Raw genomic sequence first — 19,249 nt, forward strand, 5'->3', positions numbered from 1 at the left:
TCTTGCCTCCCAAGGAATCCTAGCTGAAAAAAGAAGTCAAAACCCTGGAAAACAGAGCACCAATTTCGACAGCAATTCTGTACGTCTCCAGAATGAATCAGGTAGCATGCCATATATGGTTGGAAAGATACGGATGTTAGCTTCGCAGGGAATTTTACGGATTTCGATTCCGAGTTTTCTAGCTCAAGATATGGCCATTTTAGTGGAGGTAGCGCAGCAGTTCCGCGAGCTGAAAAAGGAGTTACGCCCAAAAAGAGCCCAAATCAGCCCAAGGCCCATGCTTGGCCGAAAATTATAAGCCTTGGTGTGCAAGGAATGCACTTATCCCACATTGAAGAGAAAGAGAAATCTCAGCCCCACTTCCCTCTATAAATATATCTCTAAAAATCAGAAAAGGGGTTCTGTTCTGAAGTTCTCTTCTCTCCTCTTTAATTTTCAGCAACCCTAGCTAGCCTCTCTCTCTTTCTTTTATTTTTCTGAAGCAAACCCTAGCAGCCACCATCTCTTTCTTTTCTCTTGCCGCAGCCCCGATCACCTCCTTCTCTTCTCTTTATTTTTCTGCTACAGCCACCTATCTTTGTGTTCTTTTATTTTTGGGCTGAACTGAAGAAGGAGGAGGAAGTCAAGCCGCAGCCACCAATATTAGCCACGCATCACCACCTTGCTGCCAACTTACCGAGCATCTTCACCTCTTTGCCGTGGAGCCCAAGGCCGAGCAGCAGCCCATCACGCCATCACCTTGCAGTCGCACCTCCACTCCATCATTCATGGCTTGATTTCTTCTTCCCTTTCTTTTATTTTCATTGTTTTAATTATGCGTTATTTATTTGTGATTTTAATTATGTGTAGCTGAATATTGGGCTAGGGCTAGGATGAAGCCCTAGCATTGCTGTTCACTTTTTCTATGGATTATTAATATTTTAATTATTTACATGTTGACAAATCTTGGATCTCTGTTTAAACTGAATCTATTTGTTTCGCATCTTTGACTGATCACCTTAGGTTGCATGCATCTAGATATTTGTTGTGAAACTAAATAAGCTCGAAAGGATGATAGTTTCAATAGGCAACAAGTGGATATCCTAAGATAATATTCATGAGAAAAGAGATCATAGATGACATACAGTACATTAATTTGGAGCCATGCGCTATGTGTTTGTCACTCTCACAGATCGTAACGACTCTTGCATGGGTAACAGCTGCCTTAGCTTAGCACTAGGGAACATGCAAGTTAACTGGCTAAGGAAGGCCCAAGAAGCTCTTAGTTTATGCACAGTAAGGGGAGTAATTGCTAAAAGTAACTAGCCAAACCTTTTAGTAGACGAACTTTGTTGACATGTTTATATATTGATTGTTAATATCCATAGTAGAGTGAATGGTATGCTAGTGGTGGATTCTGACCCCTAGTGTTTCTTTATTATTGTTTTATCCAAATTCATTCAGTTGTTATTTTAAAGTTTTGTCATTTATCTGTTAGTTTGTCTAGTCTCAAAAACCAATCAAAACCACCCATTTGCGTGTGTGAGTTAAAGTTGAGTTAATTGAATTTAATTGAGTTAGTAATCGTACAATAGTACAATTCCCTGTGGGATCGACCTCGTATTTGTAAGCTTTGCTACTTAGCGATTCGTGCACTTGCGAGTTAACCTAAAGCTCAGAAAAGGTTATTTAATTTGCTTTAGGAAAACATACAACAAGTTTTTGGCGCCGTTGCCGGGGAATTGTTATTTGTGTTGGTTGCTAGCTTAATTAACTTTAGTTAAGTCATTTTAGTTAGGTTTTATTTTCTGTTTTTATTTTTGGTTCTCACTGATTTCTCTTGTTTCTAAGGTACAATGAAGGAATCAAATTCGAAGATCACTCCTCTTTCACGTGTAGAAGGCCAAAAGGTGTTGAGTGCGTACAAGGGAAGACCGAGACTCAATTGGACACCATTAAGGATGAGGTCGACTCTTGTGTCGCCGAAAGGGAGTGAATCTGAAGAAGCATATGAAGAAGAGAAATCAGAAGAGGAAGTCGAGGAGACCCTGCAGTCGAAAGCCTCTCAAATGAGAATACCTTTGAGTGATTATTCGTCTCCAACACTTCTAGCTCAACCAACGTGCATTGTTTACTCTCAAGTGAAAGCTGATTTTGAACTTTCAAGTGGGACAATCAAACTCCTTCCATTATTTCGTGGGTTAGAAGGAGAGGATCCCTACGTGCATATCAAGGAATTTCATGCGATATGCGAGATTGGCAAGCTGAGGGGGTTGAGTGATGATCAAAGGAAGTTAAGGTTATTTCCATTCTCTCTTAAAGATAAAGCTAAACAGTGGTTGTTTTCCTTGCAGGTCGCTTCAATTACAACATGGGAGGAACTGGCATCTAAGTTTCTTCTGAGGTTCTATCCAGTTAGCAAGACTATCATTATGAGGAAGCAGATCTTAGGGTTTACACAATCAGAGGACGAAGTGTTTCATGAGAGTTGGGAAAGGTATCAAGAGCTTCTGACTTCGTGTCCGCACCATAATTTAGCCCCATGGATGCAGATTGAGTATTTTTATGAGGGTTTGTTGGATCAAGATCGTAATATGGTGGATATGACATGTGGAGGAGCACTGAAAAAGAAGACTTTTGAGGAAGCATGGACACTCTTTGACACATTGGCATTGAGTTCACAGCAGTGGAATAGACGGAAAAGAGTGGAAAAGAAATCAGCTATGGAAGCTAAGATGTCTGAGCTTAAGCAGATGATGCAGGTTCTGATGGCAAATCAGGAAGCTAGGTCGTCACATGGAGAGTCATGTTTCGAGGTTGAAAGAGTTCAAGTTAGACCAAGTGTACAGTCTCCTGTTGAGCAGCGAAGTACTTATTTGGAGGACATGATGGCTGCATTAGCCCAGAGTACAACTTCGATGTCTAATGATACTAAGTCATTCATGAACAAAACTGAGGAGCAGCTGAATGTCACAGCTAAAGCTATTTCAAGTTTGGAATCCCAATTGGAACAAGTGACTTTAACTTTGGACAAAGTGGTAAAGGGTGCTCCAATTCAGGATAAGGCCGAAGCAATCACTACTTTGAGAAGTGGGAAAGTGATTGACAACAAAGTGGGCACTACTCAAGATGATAATTCAGGAAATGAGGATGAAGTTGAGATTTTAGAGCCCGAACAAATGAAAAAGTACAAGAGGGATAAAGTTAAGGTTAAGGATGAGGAAGAGGAGGAAAGAAAGAAACAAGAAAAGCACGTTGCTACGCGTGCTAGCAAGAAGGCCGAGATTACTTCCTCTATTCCAAGAGCTCCGTTGCCTTTCCCTCAACGTCAAAAGAAGCAGAGTAAGGATGAGCAAGCCAAGGAAATTTTGGAGATGTTTAAGAAGGTGGAAATCAACATTCCTTTGCTTGATGCTATTCAGCAGATTCCTAAGTATGCCAAGTTTTTGAAGGAATTGTGCACACACAAGAGGAAATTCAAAGAGCATGAGCAGGTGTGTTTGAGTGAAGAAGTCAGTGCGGTTTTGCAAAGGAAGCTGCCACCAAAGTTGAAAGACCCTGGCAGTTTTACGATCCCATGTTTGGTTGGGGATCATAAGTTTGAGAAGGCATTGCTGGATTTGGGAGCAAGTATAAATTTGATGCCGTATTCAGTTTTCGCACAGTTGGGCATAGGAGATCTTAAACCTACTAGTGTTACTCTTCATTTGGCAGATCGTTCAGTAAAGGTTCCGAAAGGTGTGGTTGAAGATGTGCTGGTTCGGGTTGCAGATTTAATCATGCCCGCTGATTTTATAATTCTTGAAATGGAGGATACCCCAATTAGAGGTAATGAGCTACCGATCATATTGGGAAGACCGTTCATGGCCACAGCGAACACCAAGATTGATGTGAGTAATGGGAAGTTGACAATGTCTGTACTTGGTGAAACAGTTGAGTTTGATGTTTTTGGTGCAATGAGGTATCCAAAGGAGGAGGATGATTGCCTAAGGATTGATAGTTTGGACCCATTGGTTGAGGAAGTGGGCGAAACTAACCTTGCAGAAGATACATTGGAGGTTGCTTTGGGAGCACTCGAGTCTAGTGAGTTGGAAGAAAATGTGGAAACAACTCCTACACGTGTGGAGAGCAACCGACCTCTCAGGAATAAGTGGTTCAACCAGTTTGAAATGCTAGTACCCACTAATCAGAAAACGCTTCCTTCTATTGAGCAAGCACCTAAGTTGGAGCTGAAACCGTTACCGGAGCACTTGAAATATGCATTTTTGGGAGAAAATGCTAGGGCCACCAATATTAGCCACGCATCACCACCTTGCTGCCAACTTGCCGAGCATCTTCACCTCTTTGCCGTGGAGCCCAAGGCCGAGCAGCAGCCCATCACGCCATCACCTTGCAGTCGCACCTCCACTCCATCATTCATGGCTTGATTTCTTCTTCCCTTTCTTTTATTTTCATTGTTTTAATTATGCGTTATTTATTTGTGATTTTAATTATGTGTAGCTGAATATTGGGCTAGGGCTAGGATGAAGCCCTAGCATTGCTGTTCACTTTTTCTATGGATTATTAATATTTTAATTATTTACATGTTGACAAATCTTGGATCTCTGTTTAAACTGAATCTATTTGTTTCGCATCTTTGACTGATCACCTTAGGTTGCATGCATCTAGATATTTGTTGTGAAACTAAATAAGCTCGAAAGGATGATAGTTTCAATAGGCAACAAGTGGATATCCTAAGATAATATTCATGAGAAAAGAGATCATAGATGACATACAGTACATTAATTTGGAGCCATGCGCTATGTGTTTGTCACTCTCACAGATCGTAACGACTCTTGCATGGGTAACAGCTGCCTTAGCTTAGCACTAGGGAACATGCAAGTTAACTGGCTAAGGAAGGCCCAAGAAGCTCTTAGTTTATGCACAGTAAGGGGAGTAATTGCTAAAAGTAACTAGCCAAACCTTTTAGTAGACGAACTTTGTTGACATGTTTATATATTGATTGTTAATATCCATAGTAGAGTGAATGGTATGCTAGTGGTGGATTCTGACCCCTAGTGTTTCTTTATTATTGTTTTATCCAAATTCATTCAGTTGTTATTTTAAAGTTTTGTCATTTATCTGTTAGTTTGTCTAGTCTCAAAAACCAATCAAAACCACCCATTTGCGTGTGTGAGTTAAAGTTGAGTTAATTGAATTTAATTGAGTTAGTAATCGTACAATAGTACAATTCCCTGTGGGATCGACCTCGTATTTGTAAGCTTTGCTACTTAGCGATTCGTGCACTTGCGAGTTAACCTAAAGCTCAGAAAAGGTTATTTAATTTGCTTTAGGAAAACATACAACATGAAATAGTCAAAAACACTAAACCACAAGTAAAAAGGGAATAAGGGATTATTCTTGATAGTGGGGTTGGGCGACCTCTATAAGGAAATAGTCAAAGCTTATATGTTGTGCATGTTTGACGTTCTCATAAAACTTAATGACTCCTGCATGGGTAACAGCTGCCTTAGCTTGAACTAGGGAACATGTAGGTTAACTGGCTAAGGAAGGCCCAAGAAGCTCTTAGTTTATGGATTAGGAGAACAATTGCGAGAAAGTAATTAGTCAAACCTTTTTAGCAGTCAAACTTTAATATGTTGTGTTCAAATTAACTGTCATTAGCCTTGGATGGTTATTGCATGCTTATCTGATTTGAAACTAAAAACTAGACATTGCAAGATAGAATAAAGGGTGTGTGCGTGTGGTGATGTGTGCGTGTGTTTCCATCTTCCAAAACCCCCCATTTAGTTATTCTAGTGATTAATTGCATTGATTTGTTGTTTATTAACCATTCCCTGTGGGATCGACCTCGTGCTTGTACGCTTTGCTACTGATGCGATTCGTGCACTTGCGAGTATACTTAGAATGAGATAACTGTTTATTTTGTTCTAAGAAAACACATCAACATAGGACTAATGATGCTCGAGTGGTCTTGAATTTCCTAAAGACCAATATTTTTGCACGATTTGGTACCCCGAGAGTAATCGTTAGTGATGGGGGGTCGCATTTTTGCAATAAGCTGTTTGAGGCCGTGATGAAAAAGTATGGAATAAGGCATAAAGTGGCCACTCCTTATCATCCACAGACGAGTGGGCAAGTGGAAATTTTGAATCGTGAGATGTTGCTTCTTTTTGTACAACTTGTTTTACTTGGAATTTAGAAACGAATACCAAGTTGTAGCTCGCAAGTATACGAATCGCTCATGTAAGCATAGCGTATAACTACGAGGTCGATCCCACGAGGAATAGGTAAATACACATCAAACCAATTCAACTTACCAACTAGAATAACCAAACACACACACACGGCAGGGGGGTTTGTAGATTGTTAAACTCACACACACCACATACACACACACACACACACACAATTGCAATGCTAAGAATTCAGAATCCACACCAATTGATGGAAATACAACCAAGCAATTCAAGATAATGCAAAAATGTAATAAAGTTCATCTACTAAAAGGTTTTGCTAGTCACTTTTAGCAATTACTCCCCTTACTGTGCATAAACTAAGAGCTTCTTGGGCCTTCCTTAGTCAGTTAACTTGCATGTTCCCTAGTTCTAAGCTAAGGCAGCTGTTACCCATGCAAGAGTCGTTACGATCTTGGAGAGTGACAAACACATAGCGCATGGCTCCAAATTAATGTACTGTATGTCATCTATGATCCCTTTTCTCATGAATATTATCTTAGGATACCCACTTGTTGCCTACTGAAACTATCATCCTTTCGAGCTTGTTTAGTTTCACAACATAAATCTAGATGCATGCAACGTAAGGTGATCAGTCAAAGATGCAAAACAAATAGAGTCAATTTAAATAGAGATCAAGGATTTACTACATGCATCAAATTAAATCACAAGTGTCACCATTGCATAACTCACAATTAAAGTTTCATCATCCAACTTAGCAAAGCAATAAAAAACTCAAAACATAATAATAAAGAAAATAAAAGATCTAACTTCCATTATAATAATTAAATCCACAATGAAAGCAAGAACAACTAATTAACTAAAGAAAAAGAAGAAAATCAAAAGAAAAACAAAGAACATCACAAGAGGGTGGCAGCGGCACAAGAGAGAAGAAGAGGAGAGACATAGCAGCAAGGAGGCTCACGGCAAAGGTGAGCTAGGGCTGCGGCACATGGTCTCTCATTCTCCCTCAAGTGGCGCCACCCTCTCACTCTCTCTCTCTGAAATTCGGCCTCCCCCTCTCTCTTTGAATTCTGAAAATATAAAAATATGGAAACCCTAAACAATGAGAGAATAGGATATATTTATAGAGGTGAGGTGAGGATTCCTTTGGAGGCAAGGAGAAGACAAGGTGCGGCTAGGGTTTCATTAAAAGAACATGGGCTTAAGTGAATTTCTTGCTCCTTAAGACTTCTAATTTTCGGCCAAAAGCGGGCCTTGGGCTGATTTGGGCTCTTTTTGGGCGTAACTTATTTTCAGCTCGCGGAACTGCTGCGCTACCTCCACTAAAATGGCCATATCTTGAGCTAGAAAACTCGGAATTGAAATCCGTAAAATTCCCTGCGAAGCTAACATCCGTATCTTTCCAACCATATATGGCATGCTACCTGGTTCTCTCTGGAGAATTACAGAATTGCTGTCGAAATTGGTGCTCTATTTTCCAGGGTTTTGACTTCTTTTTCAGCTAGGATTCCTTGGGCTTTCTCTTTGCATGGCGTGATGGACTTGGGCTGCATGGCTTGCGAATGGCTGTATGGGATGGGCTGCTGCAAGTGACGTGATGGGCTTCCTCCCTTCTAGCTTGCGCATGGCTGCATGACTTGGGCTGAATGGGTTGCACAGGCCCTAGGGTTTCAGTGCATGGGCTGCCACCTTGCATGGCGTGATGGACTTGGGCTGCTAGGTTTAGGCGCATGGGCTTGCATGGGATGCGCATGTATGCATGGGCTGCCACCTTGCCATTGACTTCCACATAGGCCCATGGCCCATTTGACTTGATGACATGTCATAGTTGACCCTTGACCATTGACTTTAACTTTCCATTTCGCCCCTCATTTCCATGGATGTCCACCACCTTCCAGAAGCTTCTGGAACCTTGACTTGATAGAGTTGACTTTGACCAACCTTTCCTAGTCCCACTAGGATTCCTTGTAGATGTAGGATTCCTTGTCCATTTCAACTTCTCATAATGACCATATTGCCCCTAGTGACTCCTAGTCTCATCAGGACTACTTTTCCTAGTAGGATTAGGTTTCCTAGTTCAACCAGGAATTCCTGCTTCAATTAGGATTTCTCATTTCTGCCTTGGCAATGATGGTTCTGGGCTTGATGTTTCCTCTTGTGACTAGGAATCCTCATTTGACTAGGATTTCTGCTCGTTTCCTAGTTTGTCCAGGAAATGTCCCAAAACGGCTCCATTTGCTCCTATTTATTATTTTTGCTTCATTAGACCTAAAAACACAAAAACAAGATAACAGACACCAAAGTATCGAGTTCTAACACTCTAGGTTAGGGAGTTAGTATCATAAAATAACGTAAAATGAACACTTATCATGAGATCAAGTTCATTTTGGAAAGAACGGTGCTTGCAAATAGGAAGGATTGGTCTACCAAGCTTAATGATGCATTATGGGCTTATCGCACTGCTTACAAGACACCCATTGGAATGTCTTCATTTCGACTGATTTATGGGAAAGCTTGTCATTTACCAGTTGAGCTGGAGCATAAGGCATATTGGGCGATTAAGAAGTTCAATTTTGATATTCATGCCGCTGGTGAGAAAAGGAAGTTGCAACTTAGTGAGCTGGAAGAAATACGACATTTCGCATATGAGAATGCTAAGTTGTACAAGGAAAGGACCAAGAGGTACCATGATAAGAAGCTACGTCCAAGAGAATTCTTTGTTGGCGGGAAGGTGTTATTATATGATACAAGATTGCGTCTCTTCCCAGGCAAGTTGCGTTCGAGATGGACGGGACCTTATGAGGTGGTTCGAGTGTTTCCCTATGGTACAGTTGAACTCAAGAATCCGAAGAATGGGAACACATTTAAGGTTAACGGTCATCGTGTGAAGCCTTTCCTTGAACCTGATTTTGAGCTGAACCAAGAGAAAATTGATTTCTAGTACAAGACTAGGTCTGGCTGAAGAAGTGAAACTTAGCGCTTCTTGGGAGGCAACCCAAAGGATGGATGACGACGAGGAGGTGATTTGGTACTTGTGCATGGGCGAGCCTTTTCACACCAGCCAAGGTACGTTTTCACCCTCTTTTCGCTCATTTAAGTAGATTTGTTTTATGTATTGTTTTTTCCCTTCCTCTATTCATTATAATGTGCATTACATCTGTCTTTCATTTAAACATTGAGGACAATGTTTCTTTTAAGTTTGGGGGTGGGGAATGCATTGCATTTTTGAAATTTTTGAAAAAAACAAAAACAAAAAATTTTGAGTCTTTTTGTTTGTTTTGTTGTCTTGAGTCCCCAACTGATTGATTTTATTATGCATGGCTATTATGAGCATGTCTAGCTTGACTATATAGTATAAATTCTTCTATCTCTAGTATTGGTTCATAACATGCTTTACAACTCTATGAAGTGGGCCTTGTTTTCGTGAGCTTAAGTGATAACTTGCATGACTAAAGATGCATATACTTAATAGAGTAGACTTGTATGACCTAAGTGAGCATTTGAGCCCTGTACTTCAATTCTTGAGTGTTGACATTACTCTAAAATTTTCGTGTCATATAAAGTCGTTGTGATCTCATTATTCTTTCTTTTGATTAAGTACTTGGAATATAATTGTGAATCAATGAGCTAGAACTTCTCTCTTATTCTATACAAAGCATGGATATAACTACATGAATCTTAGGAAACGATATTAGGCCTTGTTTGTTTTAACCCATAGCCTAAAGCCTACCCTATGTTATAACCCTAGTCAAACATTTTGAGCCCAAGGACCTTTTCTTTGCTTACCCCTGTACCAAACCCTAAGTTTGGGGGAGTTTCACTCCTCTATCTGTTTACCTTACTTATAGATTTGCAGTGAGCTAATGAATTGTAAAGAAATGTGTGTGCATAGCTTGGAAGAGAAGGAATTGTGCTTAAGATTGTTTGTCGTTCCCTGAAAAAAAAAAAAAAAAAAAAGGGTTGTTTAAGGGAATAGACGATTTCAAAGATTGAAAAAGAAAAGTGTTCGAATTCAAGGCTATGATTACAAATTATGCAAGGAATGCCTCTATTGTTGTTTTGTGCAAATCGATAGTCTGTAGCTCTTTGTTATCCGTTCCATTTCAATACCTTATCCTAACCTAAGCCTCCATTACAACCTTTATTAAAGCCCTACTTGATCTTGGGAGAATTGTAGTTCATTATGTGGAGTCTAGATAAAAGGGAAGCGTATGGTTATTGATTATGTTTCAAGTATTTTAAATCCTTTTCTTGAGATCAGTGTTTTTGTTCATGGGTGCCTGTCTTTCATTATTAATATGTGAATTTTTTTTGCATTTGTTATCATATCATCTCTCACATATACTTGAGTGCACATGTAAACCCAATTTCTGAACGTTTTATTGTTGAGAGCATGCCCTGGTGAGAATTGGAGTTGATGCTATTTTGGATATGCTGATTTAATATTGTTTGTCTAAACACTAGAGTTTGTGTTAAGGATGGTCCACTTAGTTCATGGAGGAATAAAGTATGTTAGCTGAAACGTTATTAGAGGTCGAAGAATGAATTTTATATGTATCTTGCTTGATTATGCTATTTATGGCTGTGCTTATGAAATCATGTGTTGGGATGTTTTGAGTTTGTCTTGAGTCTTTTCTTTGTTCTTTTTGCTCGAGGACTAGCAAAATCTAAGTTTGGGGGTGTGTTGAGTGCTCATTTTACACTACTTTATGATACTAACTCCCTAATTCATAGTGCAAGAACTCGATATTTTGCGTGTTGTTAGTTTGTTTTTGCTTTTATAGGATAAAATGAGCAAAGAAGAGAAAAAGAGCCAAAAGGACCATTTTTAGACATTTCCTAGTCAAACTAGGAAAACGAGAGAAATCCTGGTCAAACCAGGAAAAGTGCAGAAATCCTAATCGAATGAGGATTCCTAGTCACACTAGGAAACATCAAGTCCAGAACCATCATTGCGGAGCCAGAAATGAGAAATCCTGATTGGAACAGGAAATCCTGGTTGAATTAGGAAAGCTAACCCAACTAGGGAAAGGAGTCCTATTGACACTAGGAGACCCCAGGGGCAATATGGTCATTACAAGAAGTCGAAACGGATAAGGAATCCTTCATTTACAAGAAATCCTAGTCACACTAGGAAATGTTGGTCAAAGTCAACTCTACAAAATCAAGGTTCCAGAAGCTTCTAGAAGGTGGTGGACATCCATGGGAATAAATAGAGGGAAGAAATGAATTCGAATTCAAACGGAAATGAGGGACAAAATGGGAAGTCAAAGTGAATGGTCAAGGGCCAACTATGAAAAGTCAACAAGTCAAATGGCCCATGGGCCTATACAATGTCGAATTCTGAAGGAGCCATGCATGCATGCATGCACCAGCCCAAGAGGAAGTCCATGCGCCAGCCCAAGCCTATCAGCCATGCGCAAAACCCTAGAGGGCTGGTGTGTGTCACTTAAGCCCAAAGCCAAAGCCCTTGCCACAAGCCCAATGCTTCCTCTAACCCTAGCAGCAGCCGCACCTTCTCTTTTCCTTGCCTCCCAAGGATTCCTCTCCTACTGATCCCTATAAATATATCTTTAAAAATCAGAAAAAGGGTTCTGAAGTTCTGTCCTCTCTTCTTTGAATTTTCGCAGCCCTAGCAGCCCCCCTTCTTTTCCTCTTGCCGCAAACCCTTGCAGCCACTCTCTCTCTTGTTTTTCTTGTGCCGCAGCCACCATCTCTCTTTTTCTCTTTATTCTTTTTCTTTTCTTTTGGTGGCCGAACCATAGCAGCCACCCTCTCTTGTGTTTTATTTTATTTTGTGCTGAACGGAAGAAAGAAGATTAAGTGACGCCGCAGCCACCACCACCGAGTCGCACCACCTGGCAGCAGCTCCTTCCAGCAGCCACGCCTTCACATCTTGCTGCCACCTTTCCGAGCACCTCAGCCTCCTTTCCGTGGAGCCCAAGGCCGAGCAGCCCCATTGCACACCACCATTGCAGCCGCACCTCCACCTTGCTGCCCCGGCTTGATCTCTCTTCCTTTTATTTTTATTTCCATTATTTTAATTATGCATTGTTTAGTTGTGGATTTAATTATGCATAGTTAAATATTGGGCTAGGGCTAGGTTGAAGCCCTAGCATTGCTGTTCACTTTCACTATGGATCATTAATAATTTAATTGTTTATATGTTGACAAATCTTGGATTTCTGTTTAAATTGACTCTATTTGTTTTGCATCTTTGACTGATCACCTTAGGTTGCATGCATCTAGATTTATGTTGTGAAACTAAACAAGCTCGAAAGGATGATAGTTTCAATAGGCAACAAGTGGGTATCCTAAGATAATATTCATGAGAAAAGAGATCATAGAGGACATAGGGTACATTAATTTGGAGCTATGCACTATGTGTTTGTCACTCTCACAGTTCATAATGACTCTTGCATGGGTAACAGCTGCCTTAGCTTAGAACTAGGGAACATGCAAGTTAACTGGCTAAGGAAGGCCCAAGAAGCTCTTAGTTTATGCACAGTAAGGGGAGTAATTGGTAAAAGTGACTAGCCAAACTTTTTAGTAGATGAACTTTGTCAACATGTTTATATATTGATTTTTAATATCCATAGTAAAGTGAATGGTATGCTAGCGGTGGATTCTGACCCCTAGTGTTCTTTATTATTGTTTTACCCGAAATCTTTCAGTTGTCATTTTAAAGTTTGTTATTTTTCTGTTAGTTTTGTTTAGCCTTAAAAACCAATCAAAACCCCCCATTTGCGTGTGTGAGTTAGAGTTGAGTTAATTGAATTTAATTGAGTTAGTAATCGTACGCTAGTACAATTCCCTGTGGGATCGACCTCGTATTTGTAAGCTTTGCTACTTAGCAATTCGTGCACTTGCGAGTTAACCTAGAGCTAATAAAAGGTTATTTAATTTGCTCTTGGAAAACATACAACAAGTTTTTGGCGCTTTTGCCGGAGAATTGTTATTTGTGTTGATTGCTAGTTTAATTAACTTTAGTTAAGTCATTTTAGTTAGGTTTAATTTTCTGTTTTTATTTTTAATTTTTGCTGATTTCTCTTGTTCTTAAGGTACAATGGAAGAATCAAATTCGAAGATCACTTCTCTTTCACGTGTAGAAGGCCAGAAGGTGTTGAGTGCGTACAAGGGAAGGTCGAGACTCAATTGGACACCATTAAGGATGAGGTCGACTCTTGTGTCACCGAAAGGAAGTGAATCTGAAGAAGCATACGAAGAGGAGAAATTAGAAGAGGAGGCCGAGGAGACCTTGCAGCCGAATGCCTCTCAAATGAGAGTACCTTTGAGTGACTATTCGTCTCCAACGCTTCTAGCTCAACCTACGTGCATTGTTTACTCTCAAGTGGAAGCTGATTTTGAACTTTCAAGTGGGACAATCAAGCTTCTTCCATCATTTCATGGGTTAGAAGAAGAGGATCCCTATGTGCATATTAAGGAATTTCATGCAATATGCGAGATTGGCAAGCTGAGGGGGTTGAGCGATGATCAAAGGAAGTTAAGGTTATTTCCATTCTCTCTTAAAGATAAAGCTAAACATTGGTTGTTTTCCTTGCAGGTCGCTTCTATTAAAACATGGGAGGAACTGGCATCTAAGTTTCTTCTGAGGTTCTATCCAGTTAGCAAGACTACCATCATGAGGAAGCAGATCTTAGGGTTTACACAATCAGAGGACGAAGTGTTTCATGAGAGTTGGGAAAGGTACCAAGAACTTCTGACTTCGTGTCCACACCATAATTTTGCCCCGTGGATGCAGATTGAGTACTTTTATGAGGGTCTGTTGGATCAAGATCGTAATATGGTGGACATGACATGTGGAGGAGCACTGAAAAAGAAGACTTTTGAGGAAGCATGGACACTCTTTCACACATTGGCATTGAGTTCACAGCAGTGGAATAGACGGAAAAGAGTGGAAAAGAAATCAGCTATGGAAGCTGAGATGTCTGAGCTTCAGCAGATGATGCAGGTTCTAATGGCGAATCAGGAAGCTAGGCCATCACATGGAGAGTCATGTTTCGACGTTGAAAGAGTTCAAGCTAGACCGAGTGTACAGTCCCCAGTTGAGCAGCGAAGTACTTATTTGGAGGATATGATTGCTGCATTAGCTCAGAGTACAACTTCGATGTCTAATAATACCAAGTCGTTTATTGATAAGACTGAGGAGCAGTTGAGTGTCACAGCTAAAGCTATCTCGAATTTGGAAGCCCAATTGGAACAAGTGACTTTGACCTTGGACAAAGTGGTAAAGGGTGCACCAATTCAGGATAAGGCCGAAGCAATCACTACTTTGAGAAGTGGGAAAGTGATTGACAACAAAGTGGGCACTACTCAAGATGATAATGCAGGCAACGAGGATGAAGTTGAGATGCTAGATCCTGAACAAGTGGAAAAGTACAAGAGGGATAAAGTTAAGGTTAAGGATGAGGAAGATGAGGAAAGAAAGAAACAAGAAATCACATTGCTACGCGTGCTAGCAAGAAGGCCGAGATTACTTCCTCTATTCCAAGAGCTCCGTTGCCTTTCCCTCAACGTCAAAGGAAGCAGAGTAAGGACGAGCAAGCTAAGGAAATTTTGGAGATGTTTAAGAAAGTGGAAATCAACATTCCTTTGCTTGATGCTATTCAGCAGATTCCTAAGTATGCTAAATTTTTGAAGGAATTGTGCACACACAAGAGGAAATTCAAAGAGCATGAGCAGGTGTGTCTGAGTAAAGAAATCAGTGCGGTTTTGCAGAGGAAGCTGCCACCAAAGTTGAAAGACCCTGGCAGTTTTACGATTCCATGTTTGGTTGGGGATCATAAGTTTGAGAAGGCATTGCTGGATTTGGGAGCAAGTATTAATTTGATGCCGTATTCAGTTTTCGCACAGTTGGGCATAGGAGACCTTAAACCTACTAGTGTTACTCTTCAATTGGCAGATCGTTCAATAAAGGTTCTGAAAGGTGTGGTTGAAGATGTGCTGGTTCGGGTTGCAGGTTTGATCATGCCCGCTGATTTTATCATTCTTGAAATGGAGGATACCCCAATTAGAGGGAATGAGCTACCGATCATATTGGGAAGACCGTTCATGGCCACAGCAAACGCCAAGATTGATGTGAGTAATGAGAAGTTGACAATGTCTGTACTTGGTGAAACAGTTGAGTTTGATGTTTTCGGTGCAATGAAGTATCCAAAGGAGGAGGATGATTGCTTGAGGATTGATAGCTTGGACCCATTGGTTGAGGAAGTGTGCGAAACTAGTCTTGTAGAAGATACATTGGAGGTTGCTTTGGGGACACTAGAGTCCAGTGAATTAGATGAAAATGTGGAAGCAACTCCTGCACGTTCGGAAGGCACCCGACCTCTCAGAAATAAGTGGTTCAACCAGTTTGAAATGTTAGTACCCACTAATCATAAGACGCTTCCTTCTATTGAGCAAGCCCCTAAGTTGGAGCTGAAACCGTTACCGGAGCACTTGAAATATGCATTTTTGGGAGAAAATGTGATCTTGCCTGTGATTATTGCAGCTAATTTGGGTGCAGGCGAGAAAGAAAGACTTTTGAGAGTTCTGAAGGAAAATCGGTTGGCATTGGGATGGACCATAGCCGATATCAAGGGGATCTCACCCACAGTGTGTATGCATAGAATTTTACTTGAGGAGGAATCTAGGCCTACTCGTGATGCCCAAAGAAGACTGAATCCAACTCTGAAGGAAGTTGTGCGTAATGAGGTAATCAAATTGTTGGATGTTGGTATTATTTATCCTATCAGTGATTCGAAGTGGGTTAGTCCTGTTCAAGTGGTGCCAAAGAAAAGTGGTATTACTGTGGTGAAGAATGAGCATAATGAGTTGGTTCCCCAAAGGACGCAAACCGGTTGGCGTGTCTGTATTGACTATCGGAAGCTTAACACCGCGACAAGGAAGGATCATTTCCCTTTGCCATTTATCGACCAGATGTTGGAAAGGTTGGCCGGCCATAGTCACTATTGCTTTTTGGATGGGTATAGTGGATACAATCAGATTGCTATTGCACCCGAGGATCAAGAGAAGACCACGTTTACATGTCCATTTGGTACGTTTGCTTATAGGAGGATGCCATTCGGATTGTGCAATGCGCCTGCAACATTTCAGAGATGCATGATGTCTATTTTCTCTGACATGGTGGAACGAATCATTGAGGTATTTATGGATGATTTTTCTGTTTTTGGTTCGTCTTTTGATGCATGTGTGGATAACTTATCTTTAGTTCTAAAAAGATGTCAAGAACCCAATCTAGTGCTTAATTGGGAGAAATGTCACTTCATGGTTCAACAAGGGATAGTCTTGGGTCATGTGATTTCAAAGGAGGGCATACAAGTTGATAAGGCCAAGATTGATGTGATACAGAGGTTGCCGCCTCCGTCAAGTGTTAAGAAAGTAAGAAGTTTTCTAGGCCATGCTGGGTTTTATAGGAGGTTCATTAAGGACTTTTCTAAGATTTCTAGGCCTTTGTGCACCTTATTGCAAAAAGAGGTGAACTTCGAGTTTAATGAGGATTGCTTGGTTGCATTTAACAAGTTGAAGAAGCTACTCACTTCTGCTCCAATCATTATGCCACCTGATTGGAACTTGCCGTTTGAGCTCATGTGTGATGCAAGTGACTATGCTGTTGGAGCAGTTTTGGGTTGGAGAGTTGATAAGCTGCCACATGTGATTTATTATGCAAGCAGGACTCTGAATGATGCGCAGTTGAACTATTCTACTACAGAGAAGGAGTTGCTTGCTGTGATCTTTGCCTTGGAGAAATTTAGAAGTTATTTGATTGGGTCTAAGATCACCATCTACACGGATCATGCCGCTCTCAAGTATCTGCTGAATAAGAAAGATGCCAAGCCGAGGTTGATTAGATGGACTCTATTGCTACAGGAATTTGATATTGAGATCAAGGATAAGAAAGGTTGTGAGAATGTGGTAGCAGACCATTTGAGTAGACTTGTCAATGAGGAACAGTCTGAAGAGGACACACTACCGTTACGAGAGTCATTCCCGGACGAGCAGCTTTTTGCCATCTTGACTACTCCATGGTATGCTGACATAGCGAATTATTTAGCAAGTGGAGTGTTGCCCAATGATCTGACACACTACCAAAGGAAGAAGTTTTTGCATGATGTCAGACAATATGTGTGGGATGATCCTTATTTGTTCAAATATGGGTCAGATCAGTTGATAAGACGATGTGTACCGGAAATGGAGCAGAGGAATGTCATTGAGATGTGCCATTCTAAAGAATGTGGAGGCCATGTTGGAGGAACTAAGACTGCCTACAAGATTCTTCAAGCAGGTTTCTTTTGGCCCACTATTTTTCATGATTGTCATCAGTTTTATCTCACATGTGACAGATGTCAGAAGATGGGAAATATTTCTGCTCGTGATCAGATGCCATTGAACTTCATGTTGGAAGTTGAGATCTTTGATGTTTGGGGTATAGATTTCATGGGACCATTTCCATCTTCTTTTGGATACGAGTACATTCTGGTGGGAGTTGATTATGTGTCAAAGTGGGTGGAAGCTGTCGCTTGTAGAACTAATGATGCTCGAGTGGTCTTGAATTTCCTAAAGACCAATATTTTTGCACGATTTGGTACCCCGAGAGCAATCGTTAGTGATGGGGGGTCGCATTTTTGCAATAAGCTGTTTGAGGCCGTGATGAAAAAGTATGGAATAAGGCATAAAGTGGCCACTCCTTATCATCCACAGACGAGTGGGCAAGTGGAAATTTCAAATCGTGAGATCAAGTTCATTTTGGAAAGAACGGTGCTTGCAAATAGGAATGATTGGTCTACCAAGCTTAATGATGCATTATGGGCTTATCGCACTGCTTACAAGACACCCATTGGAATGTCTCCATTTCGACTGATTTATGGGAAAGCTTGTCATTTACCAGTTGAGCTGGAGCATAAGGCATATTGGGCGATTAAGAAGTTCAATTTTGATATTCATGCCGCTGGTGAGAAAAGGAAGGTTTAACTTAGTGAGCTGGAAGAAATACGACATTTCGCATATGAGAATGCTAAGTTGTACAAGGAAAGGACCAAGAGGTACCATGATAAGAAGCTACGTCCAAGAGAATTCTTTGTTGGCGGGAAGGTGTTATTATATGATACAAGATTGCGTCTCTTCCCAGGCAAGTTGCGTTCGAGATGGACGGGACCTTATGAGGTGGTTCGAGTGTTTCCCTATGGTACAGTTGAACTCAAGAATCCGAAGAATGGGAACACATTTAAGGTTAACGGTCATCGTGTGAAGCCTTTCCTTGAACCTGATTTTGAGCTGAACCAAGAGAAATTGATTTCTAGTACAAGACTAGGTCTGGCTGAAGACGTGAAACTTAGCGCTTCTTGGGAGGCAACCCAAAGGATGGATGACGACGAGGAGGTGATTTGGTACTTGTGCATGGGCGAGCCTTTTCACACCAGCCAAGGTACGTTTTCACCCTCTTTTCGCTCATTTAAGTAGATTTGTTTTATTTATTGTTTTTTCCCTTCCTCTGTTCATTATAATGTGCATTACATCTATCTTTCATTTAAACATTGAGGACAATGTTTCTTTTAAGTTTGGGGGTGGGGAATGCATTGCATTTTTGAAATTTTTGAAAAAAAAAAAAAAAAAATTTTGAGTCTTTTTGTTTGTTTTGTTGTCTTGAGTCCCAACTGATTGATTTTATTATGCATGGCTATTATGAGCATGTCTAGCTTGACTATATAGTAAGAATTCTTCTATCTCTAGTATTGGTTCATAACATGCTTTACAACTCTATGAAGTGGGCCTTGTTTTCGTGAGCTTAAGTGATAACTTGCATGACTAAAGATGCATATACTTAATACAGTAGACTTGTATGACCTAAGTGAGCTTTTGAGCCCTGTACTTCAATTCTTGAGTGTTGACATTACTCTAAAATTTTCGTGTCATATAAAGTCGTTGTGATCTCATTATTCTTTCTTTTGATTAAGTACTTCGAATATAATTGTGAATCAATGAGCTAGAACTTCTCTCTTATTCTATACAAAGCATGGATATAACTACATGAATCTTAGGAAATGATATTA

General features: G+C 40.5%; 1 protein-coding gene across 1 annotated transcript; it reads left to right on the forward strand.

Moving 5' to 3' along the window:
* Window positions 1-2,702: 2,702 nt before the first annotated feature.
* On the forward strand, window positions 2,703-18,447 carry LOC147283547 (uncharacterized). Its single transcript, XM_086244025.1, has 8 exons — window positions 2,703-2,993; window positions 14,074-14,296; window positions 15,412-15,559; window positions 15,809-15,947; window positions 16,677-16,869; window positions 17,071-17,433; window positions 17,686-17,957; window positions 18,328-18,447. The coding sequence occupies exons 1-8, from the start codon at window positions 2,703-2,705 to the stop codon at window positions 18,445-18,447; spliced, it is 1,749 nt and encodes a 582-aa protein (XP_086100151.1).
* The last annotated feature ends 802 nt before the right edge of the window (window positions 18,448-19,249 follow it).

Source organism: Dryas octopetala, chromosome 5, assembly GCF_963921425.1.
Source record: "Dryas octopetala chromosome 5, drDryOcto1.1, whole genome shotgun sequence".
NCBI classification, from domain to species: Eukaryota; Viridiplantae; Streptophyta; class Magnoliopsida; order Rosales; family Rosaceae; genus Dryas; species Dryas octopetala.